This window comes from Schistocerca cancellata, chromosome 1 (assembly GCF_023864275.1).
Source record: "Schistocerca cancellata isolate TAMUIC-IGC-003103 chromosome 1, iqSchCanc2.1, whole genome shotgun sequence".
NCBI lineage: Eukaryota > Metazoa > Arthropoda > Insecta > Orthoptera > Acrididae > Schistocerca > Schistocerca cancellata.
This window is the reverse complement of record NC_064626.1, coordinates 1,173,993,673-1,174,019,936: the sequence shown is the minus strand read 5'-3', so window position 1 is coordinate 1,174,019,936 and position 26,264 is coordinate 1,173,993,673. Positions and strand designations below refer to the sequence as shown.

Below are 26,264 nucleotides of genomic sequence, written 5' to 3'. Positions count from 1 at the left end.
ATCCACTGTTTCCAATGTGATAGTGAAGTGGAAACGTGAAGGGACATGTACAGCACAAAAGCGTATAGGCCAACCTCGTCAGTTGACTGACAGAGACTGCCGACAGTTGAAGGGGGTTGTAATGTGCAATAGGTAGACCATCACACAGGAATTCCAAACTGCATCAGGATCCACTGCAAGTACTGTGACAGTTAGGCGGGAGGTGAGAAAACTTGGATTTCACAGTTGAGCGGCTGCTCATAAGCCACACATCAAGCCAGTAAATGCCAAATGACACCTTGCTTGGTGTAAGGAGTGTAAATATTGGACGATTGAACAGTGGAAAAATGTTGTGTGGAGTGACAAATCACGTTACACAATGTGGTGATCCAATGGCAGAGTGTGGGTATTGCAAATGCCCAGTGAACATCACCTGCCGGCATCTGTAGTGCCAACAGCAAAATTCGGAGGCAGCAGTATTATGATGTGGTCGTGTTTTTCGTGGAGGGGGCTTGCACCTCTTGTTGTTTTGCAAGGCACTATCACAGCACAAGCCTACATTGATGTAAAACATATTGTTTCCCACTGTTGAAGAGCAATTTGGGGATGGCGATTGCATCTTTCAACATGATCGAGCACCTGTTCATAATGCACGGCCTGTGGCAGAGTGGTTACATGACAATAACATCTCTGTAATGTACTGGCCTGCACAGTGTCCTGATCTGAATCCTATAGAACACCTTTGGGATGTTTTGGAACACTGACTTCGTGCCAAGCCTCACAGACTGACATAGATATCTCTCCTCCATGAAGAATGGGCTGCCATTCCCCAAGAGACATTCCAACACTTGATTGAATGTATGCGTGAGTGGAAACTGTCTTCAAGGCTAAGAGTGGGCCAACACCATATTGAATTCCAGCATTACCGATGAACTTGTAAGTCATTTTCAGCCAGGTGTCCGGATACTCTTAATCACATATTGTAAATAGTGTCATAATCAATGTTAGATCGTAACTGAATGTTGTCATAGTGAACAGTCGCTTATGGGATGGACAGCATGCAGAAATAGTGCATACTTGAATACTTTTGCCAGGTTGTGTCTGAGAAAGTTGCATCTCATTAATCAATTTCGGAATACATAACTACTGTCTTAATGGTCACAGGTCACAAATTGTATCACCAACAAATGCTTTCAGTAGAAACTAAAACATTTAATGATATCATTGTAGGGACACTCTTAGGGAAGTAAATATCCTTTTCTGTTACAGACCCTTGCATGCTATTTCGTTTGCTGCAGTCTGTGCTGTGACAGGGTTATCGACACTCTACTGGGGAACAAATGCCCTCACAGCTTCATTAGGAGCTGCTAATCTTGTTCTCTATACTATGATATACACCCCTCTCAAGAGGATCAGTATTCTCAACACTTGGGTTGGAGGTGTAGGTAAGTACTCTCTGCTCTACAGCTGTTTCAAATTGAGGTTGTGAAAAATATGTCGACAGATATAAACCTTTTGACTTAAAATCATGTTACTTTATTTCTCTCATTATAACTAACATTTAAAATACGGTTTATACTCAGTCAACTAACAAAAACTCTGCACAGAATTGAAACTTCGCTTATATTCATTTTGGGTTGACAGTTGAGTGTTTCTTTGAGAGAAAGCATTCTGTGCAGTATTCTTCACTTGTTACCTGCATTCTGGTTTTAGTTATTACCACTAGAGACCATCCCTGCTGTGTATATCATCTCATCAGTCAGCACTTACATGTAGATTCTTAGCTACGTAGTATTAGCTACCTTTCACACTTCTCAGGGGAATTCAAAAAGTGGGAAAATTTAAAAATTGGGATATTACTTTACAGACACACATTTATAAACATTAATAAACCATTTTATTAATTGTAGTAATTTGGCACTGATAGTGTTACATAAATTTGACATATGAACACATTTGTAGTTTTTTTTTCACCAAAATATTCGGAATTCTGTTCTTAACTGCTTGTGGTAAATTTTTTCTGTATGATTTTCAATTTCATAAGTACAGTGGATAGCTTCACTGTCCACATCTGCTGCAGAAATATATTTCTTTATTGTCTTCAACAGTGCATATACAGGGTGTTTCAAAAATGACCGGTATATTTGAAACGGCAATAAAAACTAAACGAGCAGCGATAGAAATACACCGTTTGTTGCAATATGCTTGAGACAACAGTACATTTTCAGGCGGACAAACTTTCGAAATTACAGTAGTTACAATTTTCAACAACAGATGGCGCTGCAAGTAATGTGAAAGATATAGAATACAACGCAGTCTGTGGGTGCGCCATTCTGTACGTCGTCTTTCTGCTGTAAGCGTTTGCTGTTCACAATGTGCAAGTGTGCTGTAGACAACATGGTTTATTCCTTAGAACAGAGGATTTTTCTGGTGTTGGAATTCCACCGCCTAGAACACAGTGTTGTTGCAACAAGACGAAGTTTTCAACAGAGGTTTAATGTAACCAAAGGACCGAAAAGCGATACAATAAAGGATCTGTTTGAAAAATTTCAACGGACTGGGAACGTGACTGATGAACGTGCTGGAAAGGTAGGGCGACCACGTACGGCAACCACAGAGGGCAATGCGCAGCTAGTGCAGCAGGTGATCCAACAGCGGCCTCGGGTTTCCGTTCGCCGTGTTGCAGCTGCGGTCCAAATGACGCCAACGTCCACGTATCGTCTCATGTGCCAGAGTTTACACCTCTATCCATACAAAATTCAAACGCGGCAACCCCTCAGCGCCGCTACCATTGCTGCACGAGAGACATTCGCTAACGATATAGTGCACAGGATTGATGATGGCGATATGCATGTGGGCAGCATTTGGTTTACTGACGAAGCTTATTTTTACCTGGACGGCTTCGTCAATAAACAGAACTGGCGCATATGGGGAACCGAAAAGCCCCATGTTGCAGTCCCATCGTCCCTGCATTCTCAAAAAGTACTGGTCTGGGCCGCCATTTCTTCCAAAGGAATCATTGGCCCATTTTTCAGATCCGAAACGATTACTGCATCACGCTATCTGGACATTCTTCGTGAATTTGTGGCGGTACAAACTGCCTTAGACGACACTGCGAACACCTCGTGGTTTATGCGAGATGGTGCCCGGCCACATCGCATGGCCGATGTCTTTAATTTCCTGAATGAATATTTCGATGATCGTGTGATTGCTTTGGGCTATCCGAAACATACAGGAGGCGGCGTGGATTGGCCTCCCTATTCGCCAGACATGAACCCCTGTGACTTCTTTCTGTGGGGACACTTGAAAGACCAGGTGTACCGCCAGAATCCAGAAACAATTGAACAGCTGAAGCAGTACATCTCATCTGCATGTGAAGCCATTTCGCCAGACACGTTGTCAAAGGTTTCGGGTAATTTCATTCAGAGACTACGCCATATTATTGCTACGCATGGTGGATATGTGGAAAATATCGTACTATAGAGTTTCCCAGACCGCAGCGCCATCTGTTGTTGAAAATTGTAACTACTGTAATTTCGAAAGTTTGTCTGCCTGAAAATGTACTGTTGTCCCAAGCATATTGCAACAAATGGTGTATTTCTATCGCTGCTCGTTTAGTTTTTATTGCCGTTTCAAATATACTGGTCATTTTTGAAACACCCTGTACATCAGCAGTACAAGGCACTCCGCTGTCATCATCACTATCACTAGTAGTCACTTCCCATGTTTCCACTTGTTTCTTGCATACGAGAAGTGACCAAATCTTCAACTGACACATTTTCAACAGTCACTACAGTGTCACCAGCATGGAGGAAATCTAGCACTGGATGCCCCAACAGCAGCTTTCCCCATAATGTAATGGTGAGACTTTCACAGTCATCATCACTACACAAATATGGTTTGTCTGTTTTTTAAAATAAAAAAAAAGGAGCTTGCTGTAAGTAGGTGGAGATCATGGACTCCTTAACATCCTTCCATTCTGCTGGTATGTAATGCAGAGCATCTAGCATTGACACTTCAAAGGAGGCAGGATTATCCCCTGCTTCCATTGAAGTTGATGCCTTCTGCACAATGGATCTTACATAGCATGTTTTAAAACCATGGATAATGTCCAAATTCAAGGGCTGCAACTTTATGGAGTAGTTCAGTTGCAAAAACTCTAACTCCACCTTTTGTGTATTTACACTTTTTGGGTGTGCGGACCAACAGTCAACAAATAGAAGCTGTTTTCTTCTGTGTTACAGTCTTTTAGTCCAGACTACACAACTGATTTTCAAAGAGTTCTGAGGTCATTCATGCTTTATAATTGATTCTGTAGTTTGTGTGCAAAGTTTTGACATTTTTAAGACAATGTGGTTTACTTAATTTGTCAGTCACAAAGTGCTTCAGATTTTCAGCGCCATCGTTTTAACATTGCTAGGAGATGAGCTTTAATATGTTTCCCTCCATGTCAGTTTTGGCCTTCGAAGGCAACTGTTTTATTTGGAAGAAAGTTGAAGTAGATACATGTTTTGTTGATATTGAAGACGCCCTACAGTTCATAGTGCTATGTAATACTTTTAACTTAACAGTCTGCCACTCACTAACAGTTTTTGTGTTCACACTGGTTTCCTTCCCTACATATTCTTAAATTTGTCGATCCCCGTATTAGATGTGGGGAAATCCTCAGTTCCTAGAATATTGGCTACTTTCAGTTCTGTCTCATGTTCGCTGGTGTGTTGGACCACATGCTGCCTGAAAGCAGTTCTTCATAATTTCTTTCACCTCACATATTTTCGGTTTTCTTTTCTTATTTGGTCCACTTTTGTTTGCACTTTACAAAATAGTCTTTGTTTTTCATGATGGTATCCAGTGTGAATACAGGTATACCTAAACTCTGTGAAAGTGCAGCTCGTTTCCTGCGATGAGCTCCACCATTTAAGAATATTTACTTTCTCTTCCATTAAAAAAATCTTCCAACCTCCATTTGTGTTACTCTCCTTCTTAAAACTGCGACAGAGAAGTACTGTATGTCTGCTTAAAACGAACAGCTTACAACACAACACTTTGATCACAAACCTAATAGCAGTGAGCAAAGCTGCACACAAGTAAGATCCTCTGCACGGTGGTTGACAGGAGTAGCAGCGTTTGAAACTGAACGGCCTCACTCGACATCAAAATTTTCTCAGCATAGCCAACCTAGTTAATGTTAGCTATAGGATAACATTGTTCAATGCATCTGTGTACTATAAATGAAACTATACAAGGTGTGGCTAGAAAAAAACCGGACTAGTACTGGTAAAACAATAAAACGAATGCAATAAGGCTGAAAGTCGCGTGGCCTGTCACGTGACTCTCGCTCCGCCTACTGCTCGAGTTTCATCTGCCTCCTGCACTCAGTCTGCCCGTGGCGTCTGTTTTAAGTAGTTGACGTTTTGTCTGTGCGTCGGAAAATGTTGAGTGTACAGAAAGAACAGCGTGTTAACATCAAATTTTGTTTCAAACTAGGAAAACCTGCAAGTGAAATGTTTGTAATGTTACAACAAGTGTACGGCGATGATTGTTTATCGCGAACACAAGTGTTTGAGTGGTTTAAACGATTTAAAGATGGCCGCGAAGACACCAGTGATGACACTCGCACTGGCAGACCATTGTCAGCAAAAACTGATGCAAACATTAAAAAAATCGGTAAACTTGTTCGACAAGATCGCCGTTTAACAATCAGAGCAGTGTCTGAGTTAACAGGAGTTGACAAGGAAAGTGTTAGGCAGATTCTTCATGAAAGTTTCAACATGAACAAAGTGTGTTCAAAAATGGTTCCAAAGTGTCTCACAATTGAACAGAAGGAACGCCAAAGAATGATTTCTTCTGACATCCTGGAAAACATTGAAAGTGATCCCACCTTCTTACAAAATGTTATTACTTGCGATAAATTGTGGTTTTTTACTTACGATCCCGAAACTAAACGCCAATCGATGCATTGGAAAACTCCTGGTTCTCCACGACAAAAAAAGCACGAATGTCAAAATCGAAGTTCAAGGCAATGATGATTGTTTTTTTTACATCAAAGGGATTGTGCACATTGATTGGGTACCAGAGGGACAAACAGTGAATCAGCATTACTACCATAGCGTCCTGGCTACCCTACGTGAGCGAGTACGGAGAAAACGGAACGATTTGTGGAGAAAAAAGTCATGGATCCTTCACCAAGACAATGCCCCAGCTCACAGTGCGTTGTCGGTGAAGACGTTTTTGGCAAAACACAACATTCCCATCTTAGATCATCCACCCTACTCACCTGATTTGGCCCCCTGTGACTTTTTTCTTTTCCCTAAAGTCAAGTCAGCTTTGAAAGGAACTAGATTTGAGACTGTTGAAGCAGTAAAAGAAAAAGCGACGGAAGTAATGTATGGACTTACCGAAAATGATCTGCAGCATTGCTATGAACACTGGAAAATTCGTATGGAGCGGTGTAGAGACGGAGGAGGAGAGTACATTGAAGGAGATAACATGAAATTGTAAATAATTGTAAATAAATGTTTTTTCCAGCATCAGTCCGGTTTTTTTCTAGCCGCACCTCGTATACCGTTCTGAGCTCCCAACCAAGATGGTGGTCATGTGTGTGTAAGGTGTGCTTGCTCGTCTGAATGTGTGTGTGTGTGTGTGTGTGTGTGTGTGTGTGTGTGTGTGTGTGTGTGTGTGTGTGTTTTCTTTTCTTTTCTGAAGAAGCTTCGGTCAAAAGCTGAATGTGTAATGGTCCTTCCATTGTGCTTGTCAGCAACTCAGTGTCTCATCTTTATGGTAAGCAGCAATCTATTCTTTTCCTAACATTGTTGCCATTCCAACCTGGAGTTTCCATTGTTTGATTATGAAACTGTATTATTAATTGCAACTACTGTGAAGTGGATGTCAACTTGTATATGATCATAATCATAAGCCAAAATTAACGCAGAAGTGATATTGCTACAATAATGTCAGTGTACTAGCATACAGTATTGATAGCTAAGGTCGGTAACAACTGTAAACAAGAGACTGTCAGTCCAAAGTCATTCAACATCTTCTAACCTGTATCAAAATGGTTATTCCCGTCAGCCACCATGTTGGGGGTTGTATTGGTTTAAATGATTAATACATGTTGTAGTGAATTGAGAATTCTTTAATCTCTTGCATGAAATGACCCACATTGGCAGCCAATAATTGACATGATTACAAGAATTAAGGATTGATGTACAAATGGAATGGATTAATTAGAGTATTAAAACATGAAATGTTTGCATTTGTTACAATACCTTTTGCACATACAAAATAAATTACAAATCTCAGGGCTTATTTGACTGGTAGCGGACAAGACATTGTTAATAAGGGGAAGGAAAGGGGGATGAAGCATCTCGCAATGTTTTGTATGCATTTTGTTGCATCGAGATGATGGCAGCATGTATTGGTTAGGTTAGGTACGGTGCATCGCCTCGGATGCCCTCCTGTATTCCGTGGCTGTGCAGCAAGGGCCTGGACTGCTCTCCAAGTTGACAGGCCACAGTGCGTTTTGTGGCTGAAGCAGCATTATTGCTGTCAGAAGCTAGATGTTAGGCAAGGAAATTGCAATGTTGAGTGCTTCATTCCCAAGCACTGGATTGTAACATCCATCCATTTAACATGGAACAAGGAAAGACTGAGTTACAAAGTAACGATGAACGTTAGGTTAGGGCGCGGATGGTTCTCACCAATTTTGGCTCGAACTGTGTTAGTAGAAGCAAGTATACAACACTTCGAAATTCAAAAAATATTTCATCTGAATGGGCTATAGGAGAATAGAAAATTCTATTAAAAATTACTTGATTATGTTGTGAATGATGTTTGAAGAACAGTTGCACTGTTAGTGGCATAGCACAGTCGGTAAGCTGGTGGAGTGATAATTTGGCAGCATGAGTTTGATTGCCACTGCCACCCAATTGTTTTTTTTTCTTAATCACAATGTTAAACTATTAATTATAAAATATAAGTATGGTTTAAGACTTCAGTTTATGTACATAAAATTAATATATACTTTACTTAAAATAATGAATATAATTAAACAGTTAATTTTCATAATGGATAAAATTGCGAATGAAAGTAACACTTTCAATGATTCTAGCAACGAGATATCTTCCTCTTTTTACAGGAAGTTAAAATACTTTTTTGGGTGATAATCTTCAAAGAAATGATAAAAAAAAGTATTGTTTACACCAAGCAAATTTTATAAATGTATTTTTTGAGCAAGAACATTTATCCAAAATATACTTCAGTGGAAAGTATACTTCATTCACATTTTTAAAGGAAGGTCGTCCCGCTGTCAATTTCGTTGCTTACCAAGCCTATTGAATCTGAGTGAAAACACGAGCACTGAATTAATGCTGCTCGATCAAATGTATTTTAATTGCATCTTCTCTTGGTGGTTCTCACTATTGTTGTAACAAATTGGGGGCACTTTTTTAATCTTTTAATTATAAGGATGTATTAGAAAAAATTATCCATTTTCACACGTCTATATTTCTGAAGCTAATAAACATATACAATGAATTTTGTATTTTGATGAACAGGAAACTCAAAAAGTTTTTTTCATACCTTTTCACAGGTTTTCAATGTGCCCACTTGAGATGCACGGAATATGTCAATATGGTATTCAAATTGTTCCCACACTGCAGTGAGCTTGTCTTGAGTTACAAGGTGCTGTTATGGATGTTGTTGTAGGTAACAGCTGCACATAAACAGTCTTTTGCCCTAAACCCCCACAAAAAATAATCACTTACAGTCAGGTCCAGTGACCTTGGAGGCCAGTAATGTAAGGCTGAATCATTTGGTCTATTGCGACCAATCCATCAATCAGTAACCCTTTGATTTAAAAATCCCCACACTTCCAGATGCCAGTGTGGCAGTGCCCCATCCTGTTGGTAAATGAAGTTGTTCAAATCAGTCTCCAACTGTGGGAAAATAAAGTTCTCGAGCTTATCAAGATATGTGTTTCCTGTAACAGTGTTCTTGGCCTAGAAAAATGGACCATACACCTTTTCCCATGAAACTGCACCAAACGGGTTAAATTTTGGAGAGTCCCTCTCATGTTGTACAGCTTCATGTGGTTGTTCCGTACCCCATATTCTGACATCATGGCGATTCACCTTCCCATTTAAATGGAATGTTGCCTTGTCACTAAACACTAAGCATGGAAGAAAACTGTCACTTTTGTTAGTTTTCCTGATGTGAAGCAAATAACGGCAACATACTTGTATTCGTCTTATATTTTCTTCACGGTACCAGCAACGCAAGGATCAAACTTACTGCCAGGTTCTTCTGTACATAAAAATATGACGGGCAATAGATTCCCTAAAGCAGTTAAACTATACTGCACTGTGCAAGAGTGAGTGGTTTTGGAAAGATTGAGTTTTTTCACAAAAATGGTCTTCGCACTCTTATAATCTGGTTCATGTTACATGTTGATTCATACTGGCATCCAGTATAATCAGTGTAAAAAACATAATCAAGGCTGAAGTTATATGTCTTGTCTGTATATAAAACTCCTCTGCAGCTTTCACTGTGTATTTCAAATTTGCAACATTGTTTTAGCTGACGAATTTGGTGATTTTATGCTGTTGTGTTGAATGCTTATGTTTAGAGGTTTTTACCCGGGTATCACTAGTAATAAACTGATTTATTCTGACAAACATGGGAATGTAACTGCTTTTGCTAAATATGTGAATGCGACTGCCACTGCTCATTGTTGCAATGTTCTCATCATCTCTTATTCATAACAGACTCATGCATCCTGAAATCTTTGACATATTTCAGTTGATGACTGATATCTTGCCATTTCTTGTGCCACTTTGTTCTGTTTCTTTCCTCCAAATCTAAAGATAATCCCCCCCTCCCCCCCCCCCAATTGTGAATCTTGTTTTTAGTGATGGGAGCTTCCATAGCATCAGCAAAATTGATCACTTTCTTGTTATCAGCCATCAGCAATAAAGTACAAAAAGAATATTTGTCTGGATCGTAGTCATCATCATTCACCTCTGTGCTTGAAGAAGGAACCTGTTACAAATAAATAGTACTGCATACAGGAAAATTGTTTGTGGATACGGAGGGAAAGAGAAAATGAGAAGAGAATAAGAAAAGCCACACACCTCTTCATAAAAGTTTTTTTCATCAAGTTCAGTGTATAATAAATAACATTTACTATGAAATTACCAGTCATAATTTCAATAACCTGCTCTGCAGTTGCTTAACCTGAAGCTATTGCTAAAGGATCCATAGATGGGGAAGATTGTTTCTTTCTTTATAAATTGAATAAGCATAATGAAGATCACTGCTGAAAATTTTTTTTTATAAAAAATAAAAATTAGGTAACAGCAGTAATCAAACTCGAGCTTGCAAATTATCATTCCATACATACACTGATTATGCCACACCACTAACTGCGCAGTTGCTATTCAAACATAGCTCATAGTGTAATCAAAAAACTTTTTTTGAGAGCATTTTCTCTTTTACTGCAGCACACTCAGATGATATATTTTAGGAACTTCAAAGGGTCATATACTTGCTTCTCCTCGCACAGTTACTGAGCAAGGTGGTGCAGTGGTTAATGCACTGGACTCGCATTTGGGAGGACGGCGATTCAAAACCCTCATCTGGTCATCCCAATTTAGGTTTTCTGTGATTTTCCTAAATTTCATCAGGTAATTGCTGGGACGGTTCCTTTGAAAGGGCACAGGAGACTTCCTTTCCCATTCTTCCATAATCCGATGGGACCGATGACCTCCTGTTTGGTCCCTTCCCCCAAATCAGCCAACCAACCAACTCACACAGTTTCTGCCAAATCGGTGAGACCAGTCCCAGGCTCTCACCTTGTAAGTAGGTGATGGATGGAAGAGCATTCATGTCCTCTTGCTTCCATGTTGTCTCACTGACCCCTCTGTCCTTCTAATTACTCTGTTAAGCTCACCGACTACATGAATTTTTCCTGCTCTCGGCATTGTCATTGGCAAACAAAATTTACAGTGCCATCTGATAACTGACTGTGCACACCTCCCAGTGCAGGGTGGGCCTTTTCTGTCTTGCATGGGTTCGTGTGTGACTTAGAAACTGGTGCCTTTCACGCATTGTCACTGTCAAGGCCGCTCCTGGCACTGGTCGCACACTGTTGCGGAGTTTTTCTGCATTTTTAAGTTGTTGTGAAAGCAGCCACATAACACTTCGACTTCATAATAGCTATCTCTGCATGAGGCCTGGATACTCTCATGTTTGTGCTTCGTCTAAGAATCTGCATTTTAAAGCAGGTGAAAATGGCTGCTTTTAGGCAAAAATTCCGCTTGCCTCCAAGTGGGTATTCCTGTTACTTCTCTCTCTTTGCTCTGTTTTGGTGCCATCAGGGGTCCACAGTTACCTGCACCCTTATCATTGTCTGCCAAACTCTTCGCATGGTGTCCTTTCTTAAGCAAGGTAAGGACATTCACCAACCTACTACCTGCATGACTCCAGAAAGGCCTCATATCTGCATGTCTCCCAGCTGCTGAATGGGGTCCAACTTTATCCTTGTCCTGGGCTGCAGGTTGTGGAAGTTGTGAAAGTAGCCCCTGGCGGAGGTATCACAATATTGTTAGGTTGGCAGCGGCTAGAGCCAAAGCACTATCACCACAAATTATTCCAATTTGTCGTTATTAATACAAATGCAGATGCAGAGAATTGGGATACAAGTACTTTTTTTTTCATGAATTTCATTTCATTAAATGTTAATCACAGGAAATTTACGGATACATTAATAAAAGTGCAGGTGTAAATTAACATTATGAACACAAGAAATTTGATGGCCTGATAAAAATAACATTGTAACAAGAGAAAATGTTAATTCTGGGAACGTAAGTGATGTTATACTTTAGTGTATTTGAAAATAGATTTGCTTTTGAAGATACTGTTACTGGATTTGGTGTTTCATAAAGTGAATGCAGTAGTAGGAAAAGGAAGAGAAGGAAAAATAGTAGGTGAATAAGGACTGGTGGAAGGAATGAAAGAGGCAGACACCTTGTAGAATTTTGCCCAGTGGATAATTTAGTCATCACTAAATGGGTTTCCAGGGACAAGTGTGAACACTGACCACAACTTATTGTTTATGAACTTTAGATTAAAACTGAGTAAATGGGATCTGGAACCAACCAGAGATTATTGGGAGTTTCAGAGGAAACATGAAACAATAATTGACTAGAATAGAGGAAAAGGAATACTGTAGCTGATGAATGGGTAGCTTTGAGAGGTGGAATAGAGAAGGTTGCAGAGGATCAAATATATAGAAAGACAAGACCTAGTAGAAATCCTTGGGTATCACAGGATATGTTGGATTTAATTGATGAAAGGAGAAAATATAAAAATGAAGCAGGCAAAAGAAAACACAAACACCTAAAAATGAGATTGACGGGAAGTGCAAAGCGGTTAAGCAGGAATGGCTAGAGGACAAATGTAAGGATTTAGATGCCTACAGGCCTGGAGAAAAGAGAAACAGCTGAATGAACATCAATAGATCAGATGGGAAACCAATACTATACATAGAAGGGAAAGGTGGAAGGACTATATAAAGAATCTGTACAAAGGAGATGAATTTGAAGGCAATTTATAGAAAGAGAAGAGGACGGTGATGAAGATGAGATGGGTGATATGATAATGCAAGAAGAATTTGACAGAGCTCTGAAAGACAAGCCGAAACAACGCCCAGGAGTAGAAGACATTCAGTCAGACCTGCTGATAGCCTTGGGAGCTCTAGCCATGACAAAACTATTCTGTCTGGTGGGTGAGATGTATGAGGCAGGAAAAATACCTTCAGGCTTCAAGAAGAATGTAATAGTTCCAATCCCAAAGAAAGCAGGTGCTACCATGTGTGAATATTGCCTAACAGTCATGGTTACAAAATACTAACACAAATTCTTTACAGACCAATAGAAAAACTGGTTGAAGCTGACCTGGGGGGAAGATCACTTTGGATTCCAGAGAAATGTAGGAACATTTGAGCAGTACTGACCCTACAACTTTTCTTAGTAGATAGGTTAAGGAAAGGCAAACCTATATTTATAGTGTTTATAGACTTGGAGGAAGCTTCTGATAATGTTGACTGGAATATTCACTCTGAAGGTAGCAAGGGTAAAATACAAGGAGTGAAAGGCTATTTGCAACCTGCATGGAAACCAGACAGCAGTTATTAGGTTGGTGCACAAGTTCATAGCATTTTATACTGATTTCTGTGGGCATATTTCTTGATTGTTAGTTTTTATTTGTTTGTAAGTGGAGCTGTGGATGCCAGAAAATGGAGCTCCAAGTGGAGAAATCAGAACATTTCCAACATATTCCGTCTGGGAACACTTTCAATTATTTATTGCACAAGAACTAAACACTGTACAGATGTCATACATATAGCATTTTGAAGAGAAACTCTGAAAGGTTTTTTTACAAACATTCGATATGCAAACCATGAGTGAGTGGCCCGGCAGACGTCAATACAGTAATTGAATTCTTGCCATACCTGTCCCAGCATGGCACCGTCGACTTTGGCAGTCGCTTCCCATATTCTCTCCCGGAGCTCTGCTACACCACATGGTAGAGATGGTACATACACCAAATCTTTAATGTGTCTCCACAGAAAAGAGTCACACGGAATGAGATCTGGTGATTGTGAAGACCATTTCAGGAAACAGCTGTCCTCTTCTGTAGCACGGACGATCCATCGACGTGGCAGCTCCGTGTTCAGGTACCCATGAACTTCACGATGAAACTGGGGTGGAGCCCCGTCCTGCTGAAAGATGAACGGAGAGTCCGATTGCATTTAAGGCATCAGCCGTTGCTTGCAACATGTCCAATTAGGAATATCCAGTTACAGTGCTCTCGCAAAGAAGAATGGCTCGTACAGTTTTCGACATTATAAGGTGCTAAAAACATTTACCTTTGGGGAATCACACTCAAATTCATTGCATTCATGTGGATGCTTTGTACCCCAGTTTCGATGATTATGCCTATTCAGTTTCCCATTAGTGTGAAAAGTGGCTTCATCACTAAAAATTAAGTGATCAACTATATCATAACCATTCTTATTCAGTTGTTGCAACTGTGAACGAAACTCAAAATACTTGTCTCTGTCGCCGTAATTGAGCTTCTGCACTAGCTCCAATTTGAATGGTTTCATAGACAGCTTCTGTCGCAGGACTTTCCACACTGTCATTGGAGCCATTTCGAGTTCACGGGATGCACAACGCACAGATTTCTTTGGACTCCTTACTGTATGAATGTCTTTCGTACACGCTCCCCATTCACTGCACTCCCACTGGGACATCCGCTTCTCTTTGGCGGGCACAAGCAACCCGTCATAAAGAATCGTAGAGCGAGACCAAGAGATGAAGACAGCAAGCTGATCCAGAAGGATGTAGGTTGCAGTAGTTACTCGGAGATGAAGAGGCTTACATAGAATAGAGTAGCATGGACAGCTGTATCAAACCAGTCTTCAGGCCGAAACCACAACAACGACAAAGTGAAGTAGACTCAGGCAGTGAAAGTGATCACTGTTGGTCAGATGATTCACGGTAAATTCTCGCCAGAGTCTAAAAGAAACTTGAAAGGCCCACCTAAGTCAAATCAGTTTGTGATGACACTGGTAAAACTAATAATAAATAAACATTAAATTAGATCATTGGTGATTATTTCCAAAACTCAGTAACGTACTTGTTACTTGTTAAATACTGAATAAGGATGTAAGCTTTCATTGTACAGTTGCATGTATTTCGAGCTACTGATAATCTTTGACTTTGCCTCCAAACTTAGCAAAAGCTATAAAAAGTTTTCAGAAAAAAATCTATCAGTTTTTCTGTGTATGAGTAATGTACTCATTAAGCGCATTAATTTCTTAAACTAATACTTACAACTATATGATGTACGTTGTCATTTTTTATAACAAGAAAATTATTTTTGGCTCAAAATGCATGAAATAATCACTATGCCTAGAGTTTATCGCATAATGTTATTTACAGATGATTATTCATTCATAATCATGTTTCTCTGATGTGCTAAGTTCACTACATATGTTGACTGGCACCAGGAGGGGAAGTTTAATGGAATACAGGCTGCCAGCTCTGTTCTTCACAAATTTCAGGGCATTAAAATAGTTGTAACTCTCTTTCGCAGTTGGCGCTATACCGCCACTCATGGGATGGGCTAGCTGCATGGACAGCCTAGGAGCAGGTGCTTGGATAATGGCAGGAATACTGTATGCATGGCAATTCCCACATTTCAATGCACTCTCATGGAACCTGCGGCCAGACTACTCTCGTGCTGGTTATCGAATGATGTCGGTAACTGATCCTGGTAAGTATAAGGATTGCATTTGACAGTTGCATTGCACTGCAGAGACAAGAAAAATATCTAGTTGGCATCAGCTTTTGTTGTTGGTAGTAGGGGTGGACGATAGCAGAAGTGGATGGGTAGTGGCAGCAGTAGTCACGATGCATGAATAGGTAAGTGTTTTGACTTGCAACATAAAAATAGTACAATACGTTAGTCAGTCATTATATTTTACAGTCCAAGTTCTGTGCAGTGTCACAAGTGCAGTGCACATTCCAAAGAACAAACCACAAGTATAATTGAGTACAACAGTAAATACAGGGTGTATACAACCCAGGAGAACCGGGAGATCCGGGAACAACCCGGGAATTTTTTCATCCGGGAGAAAACTGGGGAAAACCTGGGAATTGTCTAGAATTCTGGGAATTTTTCATCGTTTTAATTTTCAGTTAAATTTTGGTGATTTTGACTGGTAAGAACCAACACTCTAACAAAGGATATTACTGTACCCAGCTAGAGCAGAATAATACTGTAGTAACAAAACATGAATGAGAGAAAAAAAAAATTAAACTCAAGTTGCAAAGGAAATGCGCCATATACAACAACAAAACAATGCTCATACAAGCGTCTGCCAACAGCAGTGTGTCAAAGGCTTTAGGAAGATTATGCAATGCTTTATAACAACAAATTTCCTCCAATGAGCGTGACGTGACAACTGTTTAAATTAGATTCGTTTGAGCAGTTGCGGGCGGGCTCTGGTGCATGCGCAGCTGAGTCGCGTATGAGTAGTACCTTCTCCCACTTCTGGTTACAGAAGTATGGCTGGGCACCACTACTTAATTTTGCCCTGGTTCGGAAATAAAGTAAATCTGGGGCTGATGCACAGAGCGGTCTGAGTTGTGGTGGGGAGGTGGGTCGTCTCCACGTGACCTGTGTTTACGTTCAGTAATTTTGTTGTTTCCTCTTTTTGTTGTTTCCTCTTCATTTATTGTTCTCACGTTTAATGATAACAAAACGGATTTTTGTGGCCGGAAGCAATCAAATGAATTAAAATACATGCGCATAATTACGGAAGGCTAAAATATGTTGTTAGTTTCAGATTTTATTCCCACCTTTCTGACGACAGTCAAGCATTAATGAAGTTATTTTTGCCGGTTTGCTTTTATTAATCTTTTTTGCCGAGGCAGTCAATTTATTTGAAACGAAGTGTTTAATTTCACACTGTTGGCTAGTTTCAACTGTTCACTGCATTTCAAATGCACGTATGGCATTATGCCATAATAAAGTACTGATACTCCAAGAAAATTTACATACAAATGTGCATTTTAAGCTGAATTATGCATTTTTGTATGGTTGACGAAATTCCGACGCTCTTGAAGCATCCCCTTTTTGTCTTTTTTCTTTTATGACATATTGTAAGATCTTTTAACGTTTTACACATATGAACATATGGGCTTCCTGAGTCATCTTAGCTGCGCAAGCGTGGTAACGCCTGTTATCTGGTGCTCTCTTGCAACTGCTGAAACGAACCTATTTCTAACAGGTCGCGGGAAAATATTGCGAATGGTGCTTTGAAAAACGTTACATTCAAAGCAGATTTCCTTTTACGCAAGATAAACTGTGCGAAATGTACGATGAATTTATTAAATCACAAAGCATTTGATTCTCATTTAAAAATCAACTATTTGAGGACGACCATTTAGAAGAATGCGAGCCCAGAAGATCATTTACGTCTTTATTAAAAACTTTACTAGGACGTGTGTGTGATGTATCTTATAGTCTAACACGCACAAAAAAGATCAACATTATATGTGGTAGCTTAGCTTCTCTTCCAGCTTATTAATCTTAGAGACCAATATTATATGTGAATTCTATGTATATAAATTTAAACCATTAACGTTTCTTATTTGTGTGTTCACGCTACTGAAGAGTGATCTTGCTATTGGCTGACTACATCACCTGTCCTATGCTGTCATCAGCTCGCAAGATAACGTGACATGAGCTATGACTGGCTTACAAAAGTGCATCGCAATCGTGATTTCAGTGCTTCGGAAAGTGACATGCGGTGTTAGATGGAATTCAAATTTATACCTTCGTAATACGAAAATATGCAGCGTACATGTTGCTGCACATCAAAGGTCTTTCATAATGTGTTTTTCCCCCCTGAGTTTCGTTTTCTAAAGCGCCTGGAAATTCTACGTCAGTATATAAAACCATAAACATTCAAAGGATTAATGAGTTTTTCAGTGCCAAGGAAGAGTATACTGTCACTTAACACAGAAAAAGTGTATTTTCACCTGGGAGAAAGTGTGTTTTTAACCGGGAAATCCGGGAATTTTTTTTCCTTGTCCACGTATACACCGTGAAATAGTTTCTTACATAGAGAAGAGATGTGCACAGTACTGTGAGCGAAGACAAAGGGACTGCGGGTGCTGTGTGGGGGGGGGGGGGGGGGGCTGCTTCCCTCTGGCGACAGAGACCTGTAGTAGTGGGTTCAGAGATAAGCAGATGATAACTGTCCACCAGCATTTGAATAGTGGCATCGATGGTTGTCAGTGCCTGCCAAAGTGAGTGGGAGCCCCAGTATGTCATAATAATGTCTTTCAAAGCTGAATAACAGCCACATGATAACTGTTTAGTCACATGCATTAAATGTTGAGAAACAATAAATTAATGCAAGAAGATTTTATATGTGAACACTTTACAATTAACAGTTGCTAACAACTGTACCAGATTCTGGATCACTTGCACTGTTGAATATGTGGTAGTTAGATCATCTGTGTGAATTTAATGAAGTAACATTATTTTCAGACACGAAATCACTCTCTTGTGCTGTTAAAATTATTTGCTTCATTTGTTTTCCATTATAACGCCATTCTGACAAAGCTTGATTTATAGTGCCCTTGTTGCTCATGCTACTTCTTCTGTTATAAATTGTTCTCTTGTGCTTACAACTAGTTGTAAGTTATATGCTATTAACATTACAATTATATTACAGTTTCAGAACTGTATTCTAATATTTCTGTGCCAGTTCGTCTACAAGAAGAAGAGGCAACTCAGGTTTACTGTAAACCAGTAGATCAAACAGTTAATCTTTTCTACATTTGTCTGTTACAGAAATATTATTTCATTTCATCCACCCTTTAAATTCCTGTGTTTTTTGTAAGCGGCTACAGATCTCATCAAGAATTGTCGAATAAAATTAGTATGAAGCCTCACCAGTGTTGTATTCCTTTTCCCATGGATACTGGCATGGTATTAGCTGCTATATCATCAGTTAAACGATAGAAAATCTGGGATGGAATAACAAAAAGTGGTGCACAACAGACAGGCACTTTTAAGAGTTGATTAAGCTATTGGACAGTGTCCTTTGTCACAGTCAGAAAAACAAGCATTCATACACATTCAAGTTCCATACCCATGGACACTTGTTTTCAGGCACTTAGGCCAGACATGAATCGGCCCATTATTACCTTTACTTACACATGGTGTGTTTAACCAAACATTGTGAAAGTATATGTAAAATATTGATTTAAAAAATTGACACCACAGTTCTAAAATGTCAGCTGCCAACTTTATGCTCCTTCTCTTGTTAATCTTTTTTACTGGAACTCTGTCATGTACATTTTTCACTGATAATCTTCTGTCTTTCATAAATTTTGTCAACATAGACTATGTAGAGCAGCAACTTGATGCTATATTTAGGTTAAAATGAACAGTCAAGATAGCAATAATATTATTGTGGTCTCGACTGTTCATCATATCCACTTCTTCTAAAGAAACCTCCAGTTTGTCAACTGTTGGGCAATTTTTTCCTAAATAGTATACATGCATAAAAGTGTCACTGAATTGCATTTTCCTGCAAAAGTCAACATTTTTGGTGCACTTTTCCATATGTTTCTGCTTCGAGGTGTTCCAGCTTTATTTTATTCAAAAGTTTACTTCATTCCATTCTTGCCAGCTGGTACAGAACCATTCTAATTACTTCAAATTGAAAAACAGTCTTTGTTGAAGTTATTTAACCTCAATAATGTGTTTCACCCTTTTGGGGCATCATCAGATTGTCTACACAAAAAGAAAAAAATCCATTAAAACAAGTAGAAGGGTGGCATGGTCCTATCCTGTACAGCTATATGAATAAATAAACTAAAACATATATTAAAACTTACGCAAAAGTAACTTGATATAAAACACATCCATAATGGAATCATAAGTGCTTTCTAGTCAATCATAGTCACATTTTTGTGAACGCTAAATGGGCGTATTGTGCCATGCACAGCATATACTGCAATTATACTTATGGAAGTGTGGTCGTATGCTATGCTGCTATGGCAGTATCTCCTGGTGTGCTTAAAGTAACATACAGTTTTTTGTAACTTTTTTGATGCTTTCCCGTCTCCTTCATACACATAGTGCCTTATTGTCATAGTTTCTTTACTTTTAATGAGGTCCACCTCTCGTTCTGTGTGGCTCTATGACAGATGGGTTTTATATCCAGTTACTTTTACATAGTTTTAGTATATGTTTTAGTTTATTTATTCGCGTAGTCGTACAAGATAAGATCATGCCCCCTCCCTCTCATTTGATTTGAATGGGTTGTTTACTTGTTTTTTAGACAATCTGGTGATAACCCAAAAGGGTGAAATGTGCTATTGGGGTTAGATAACTGTGCAACCCAGACTGTTTTTCAGTTTGAAATTTATTTTATTCTGTTTCATATTTCTTCTGCCCTTTCTTACAACAGCAGTTTTGTGAAGTATTAACTATCTGCAGTTTTGTATATCACTGTTCTGGAGCAGCAAGAGTCCTCCATTTTTCTCCCTCATTTAGAGTATTCCCAGAAAGCATTGCAAAATACTGAAGTTTGGGCTTTCTCCTACTTTCTTACAGCATTATAGACGTAGAACAGATATTCACAGAAATTTCAAATGGCCGGATTATCAGCACAGCCCAGTCGTATAACAGCTATATGAAAAATTTGGTCATTAGACGTAGGAGACATAGGCAAAAGATTTTTTTTTTTCTTCTTCTTGGTATGCAACATCAGTTTTTTGGCCCAAAGTTTGAGATAGAGGAATCGCATTTGGAAGGTGCAGAGTTCAGATCTCCTTCCAACCATTGTGATTTAGATTTTCCATGGCTTTCCTAAATTGATTAAAGTGATTTCCAGAGTGATTCCTTTAAAAACAACATGGTCAGTTTCCTCCCTCACGCATGCTCTGTCCGTTAAGGCATTGTCAGCAACTTTTAAACCCTAACACTCCTTTCTTGCTTGTCATACAAACATTTTAAACCATTGAATAGTCATGTTCTTCTAAAGATTACATACGTACTCATGAATTTGTACAGCTACATGGTGCTAGACTGAAGCAACAGAAGGGTGTGTGTGTGTGTGCACCCCGAAGAACAAGAGTACAGAAGCTAAGCTATCATGTTCTAGGTCTTCCTCAGTTTATATCTACCATTCAGTGTTGCTGTTCATGATGATTGGTCTAGTGGTGATACAGTGGTCCGACTGACCTCAGAAAGCTAGATATACATTACAAAATTCATTACAATTGATTCCTGAGTCAGTTTTTGGAATCCGCATATTTCATAAAATGTGTGTACAGTTTCTTGTATTTTCTTACGAAGCCATTGTGCTGTGATTTTATTTCATGCATGAGGAAAATTCTTCAGATGTCTTTTATAGCAACAGTGTTGTAAGTCTTCTTTCTTGGTCTTGCCACCTAGATTTTGAGATACTGAACTTTTCTTCTCAGCTTTGCTTAATGAGAAGGGTCAAACTTTGTTTTCTTTCTTATGCAACTGTATTCTTGATGTACATGCAGCAGTGGTACATTACAGCTAATAAAAATTTTCACATCTGTGATAGTCTCTTCTACATGTTATTGATAAAAAAGCTCTTGTATATAGCAACTTCCGTAATGTTCATGAGAAGCTCAAATCATACAGTATAAAGTTCTTAATACTTCATATGATACCGTATCTTTTAATGTGGAGCAAGTTACAATGTAATCTAATTCTAAATATTCCATGACAGAACATTTATGAGCTAAGCACTTACAACAGTTTTCAGATTTAGTAAAAGTAAAGTTTAAAACATTATCATCATATTTACCCCTTCATAAGATGAGGATTTTCCCAGATTCATCATTAGAAAAATACGGAGTTGTCTTACATTCGCAGATTATGCAGTTGCTGCTGAGGTCAATATTTTTACATTTGTTTAATAGATTAATGTAGAGATCATCTTACATTTACAGATGAAACTTCGGCTACTGAGGTTTCATACAAATTTATTATGAACAATCCCGATGTGTAGGGTATAGCAAACAATGCTTGTGTTCAGATAGCCTTGAGATTTCCTGATGCATTAGTGCTAGCACGAGGGATACACAAGAAACTTATGTATTAGAAACTCTAACAATCTAATGTTCTGCATAAAAATTGACAGTTTTGTGGAACGGCGGAGGAAGTAATGTTAAACTCTATCATCTTACAAACTTTTGTTGTATTTGAATACATTTCTAATAAAAGTTTTCATACATATGGATACGATAGACACGTATTTATGCAGTTTTTCAAGTAAAGGTAACATTCAGATGCAAAAATCTTCTCCTTCAAAAACCATTACTTGATGCTGAACCCAAGTCTGTATTATATTTGTCTATGAGAACCAGTAATGATTAGTCCCTTTGGTTGCAAACAAGAAATTCCATCATCACATTAAACTGACTGCAGCTGTTACCGCAAGAATAAATTACAGCGGAAAGAACTGTTTTGGAGATAATGTCAGCAGACGTTACTACATCACAGGTTTGAGAACTGGATTGAATCGTGATTGTGATCTTTTAGTTATTTATTAGTTGCTGTTGTTACATATGATCTGCACCCTGGAAGAAATTGCCATCCAAATTTCACTTTTGCTCAGAATAGCCGTACAGAACATAGGGTGTGATACAGTGAAACAAGCTTGACTGTAGGCGAGCAGAAATTATGTCATGTTTTCAACCATGGGAATGTAAACAGCATACTTTGGCTTCTTAGCAAATCTACCACGTTTAAACTGCAGTTTGCCTGAATCCATTTTCATTTGGAATCAAACTGGCTTTAAAATTGGACAAATACTCTACAATAGCATACATTTCCGTGGGAGACACTAAAAATCTAGATTGGGGCTAGTGGTGTATTTACATGTTTCATTCAGCAGTATTCTTGCCACTCACCATGAGGTATGACGGGAACAATTGTGAGTGTATTAGCTGCAGTTTCTACATAGCAAACGAGATAGTGGCATGTAGATGTTAAGTTTGGAACAAGAGACATTGTAACATTCTCAAGTCGGTTTAAAAGTGAGACAGCTGTTTTCTCTGGTCCCACCAGAATCACAACATATTCAGAAGAAATGGCCAAATATTTGTGACAGTGAAGATATAAGATTCACAGCTGTCCTTTTACGGTGATGGTGATGGCGATGGTGGTGAAAAATAGCGATTCCACAGACAACAGATGAAGTGAACAAAAAAATGGCAGTGAAGATAAAAATTAATATAAACTGTTTCTTTTTATTTATTTTATTTCTCCTTGAATTATCGAAAGGTAGATAGTCAAGAAATGGCATAAGTTTAGAATAGGTGCATGTTAATTGTTTATGTGGAAATAGTTGGCGATTTTGATTAGTCAGAACACATTAAAAAATTAATTTTTCTCAGTGAGCCTCTTAAGAAAAGGTGGGGTGGAGGAGTCGTCTTATATTCAGGGTCGTCTTATAATCAGGTGAATACGGTATTTGTTTTTCTTTTCTTGTATACTTACTAGTGATTGACTTCCTAGTGTTCATCGAAAGGAATAATATAATTTCAGACATTAGTCTTCAGCAGGCGTTGTATGATTAAACGATACACTATATTATCAATGCATTAAATTTTTAGCATACTTTCTGAAACACTGTGTATGTTGTTTAAAAATATTTCTCTCTCAATTGTTTCAGATCTGTGCCGGAAGACATCACTGCGTTACACAGGAGGCATATTGATCCTATCTTGCCTAGCACCAGTAATGGATATTACCAACTGGTACTTTGCTCTTGAATCGATACCTCTTAATGGTTATTTCCTGTACTTAGGTAAGTGTTTTGATCTAAACGTGTTAAAGAAAAGACATTACATTTTTATATTTCTGAAGAATTTTTTCCATCAAGAGATCCTGACTCTGTAGAGGGAGTGCAAGCATTATATTATTGCATCACAGTAATGCAGTGGTACATAAGTCAAAATTAGCCAATTCAAATTCTGGCAGTGTATGGAATTTTCATCCCCAAAATATTATTAGCAAGGGAAGTACCAGGTAATCTCCGATCACTGTTTTGGTTACCATTGCTCTGCATTAAATTGTAGATGAAGGCATAAATGGATTTTACATTTCCTCGGTCGAAATTTCGGCCATTTCCTTACAACTGTTGGCACCAGCCTGTTTTTGAGCTTCAGTCAAATTGTGCAAAAGTTAATACTTTTCATAGAAATGTTCATGTAAAATAAAATGTAATGCAGTCTTTGGTATATCTAAGCATACCCCTGTCTCGCAATAAGTTACATACCAATCCACTGCAATAAGTTACATACCAATCCACTTCAGACGTGTTGCCTACAGCATCAATGTTTTTTTTAAATGACTACCAGTTGTGGACAATCCTTGTGAAATTAACAGCTGACAGGAGGTGAGCCTAGGTGATGTACTGCACACGAATTATAAACAGTCTGTTATAAAGATGACTATTATGTAAAGCTGAATTAAGCATTTCAAGGCATTGTTGTTTAGTTAAGCTTTTACAAAAATTGGAAAAATTTCCAACAGCAACCATAGTTTCATAAAGTTGTTTCCTTAAGAAATGAGCAAAGAAAAGCATGTACATGTGGCAGATTAATGTGTGGTTACATAATGGACACCTGTAAAAGTACTGGAAACTTCATTATATTTTTTGATATCACTTTTTTCCAGTTTAACTGCACATTGACTCTGTTTCACATAAAAATTTTCTCTTCTTCTTAATCAAATTACTCATGTACGTAACTGAATTTTCTGTTGTTGTACATCCACTGCTTCCTGCATCAACTACCATAGGAAATGTGCACCCCCTAACGCTGATTTAGTGTGTAAAATGTACAGTGCTTATGCGTTGGGGATGCAAATGGCTTCACAGAAAGGGAAGTAATGGATAAATAGACTGCACACGGAAATTATTGGAGAAATACATGTAGGAAAATAGGACCCAACATCTCTTATAAAAAAGAGCACACACACAGAATACTGATGTAATAAAGAAAAGCATCTTGACATGAAATTACAAGGATGAATGAGAGTAGAATAACAAAGTAAGTTTTCAAACAGCTAATAAGCAGACACTCCTCCTGCAGCAATAATTTAGGTGATCTGTTACCAATCGTCCATGCTATTTTTTGTGTAAGTGTGTATTTTCTGTATTTGGAGAAATATGATTTGTCTGATTATAAATAATTGTTTCTTACTTATTTAGCTTGGAAGTTCTACAAGGAATCCGACACCAAAACATCGCGCAAGCTGTTCCGATTTTCCCTCATTCATCTTCCTGCACTTATGTTGCTAATGCTAATCAACAAGAAAACTTGGGCGACTAGTGAAAATAAAAGTGATGAACTTGCGGAAACACCGTTGGTGGAAGTAACAAATGAAGAGAGGACTAACACGTGACAGTGATGTGCTGTAGTTGTAGAGGTATAGTTTATACTCGCATGTTGAAGCGAGTCTTGTTGTTAATGCTTCATTGATGTTGAATGGAAGACTGTTTTAACCCAAGGTTATTTCATCTTCCATTGTTGAAAATGTGACAAATTACCAGATATCTGAAATTATATTTTATCTGTACTTAATGTGCAAGCACATACACTGCTCCTGTCTGGAGCACGAGTCATTTGTACAGTTCGTTTTTTAGCCAATGTTTTATTTATTTCAGTAAATATTTTTCAAAAATAAAAATTATGTCAAAATATATATTTCTCTTCTCCCTCTTTATTTCTCATTGTGTATACATATATGTGGCTTTCACCAGTTGCACCAGTGAGAGGATATTGTAAGTATCAAAAGTCAGTTTTAGTTATGTGTCGGACATTTTATTTATTGATAGTTTTTTACATCTGGCCTACTATCTAGGAAATTAGAGGGCGACAATGAAACTTCATTTAAAAATTTCATGTTAATGAGTTTAGAAGGTTTTAGGAACTAGCTGCATAAAATCATGCCAGTGATAAGAAAATAAGATGCCAGTTAGGAAATATCAGCTGACGTGAGTTTGCTAATGATTCTGAGATATTTAGCTGCAAGTGATAGCTCTCCTTCATTGATGTACATGTTTTGGTCTACACGATGAAATATTTCAAGAGTTACTGGTATCGCCAAGTATGCAGAGCTATAGTATATGTTCTGAATGAGTTTGTGCAAGTAAGTAGGAAAATAGTGCCATGATTTGCTCATATGTAGTACACTTTTGATATCAAATTGCATTATTTTAATAGTTTCTAATTTTGTAATATTATTCAAATTAAACTGTAGCATATTTGAATTTACTGAGTTCATGATGTGAAATAGTACCAGAATGATGGAATTGCCAAGACTCCATCAAACAGCCTTAAGACCCAATGTTAAATCTTAAGTGCCCAGCAGTATTGCTATCTCAAAAATGACCCTTGCATGGAATCCTAAGGTAGGGAGTTGCTATAAAATCCTACTGAATGACTAGTTTTATTCAGTCAATGAATAATAATAATAATATTTATTATATTACTTCAAATGAATTACTAATAAAATTAAATCGATGTTTCATTACAGTAAAAGCAATGTCATAGCATAAGTCATGAATATTAGAAAAAATGATTGCAATAAAGGTATGAAGCAATTTGGGGAGGGGGAGGGCACACTGCCGTATCCTAGCTGCA

The 26,264-nt window shown here is 38.3% G+C and overlaps 1 protein-coding gene across 1 annotated transcript in view; it reads left to right on the top strand.

Annotated features, from left to right (window-relative positions):
• Positions 1 to 25,323, top strand: part of LOC126140571 (protoheme IX farnesyltransferase, mitochondrial) — a 57,789-nt gene extending 32,466 nt beyond the window's left edge. Inside the window, exons 5-8 of the mRNA XM_049915237.1 lie at positions 1,249 to 1,424; positions 15,139 to 15,318; positions 23,288 to 23,422; positions 24,830 to 25,323. Coding sequence (XP_049771194.1) covers positions 1,249 to 1,424; positions 15,139 to 15,318; positions 23,288 to 23,422; positions 24,830 to 25,023 — 685 coding nt within the window. The 3' untranslated portion in view covers positions 25,024 to 25,323. The remainder of the gene's footprint in view (positions 1 to 1,248; positions 1,425 to 15,138; positions 15,319 to 23,287; positions 23,423 to 24,829) is intronic.
• The last annotated feature ends 941 nt before the right edge of the window (positions 25,324 to 26,264 follow it).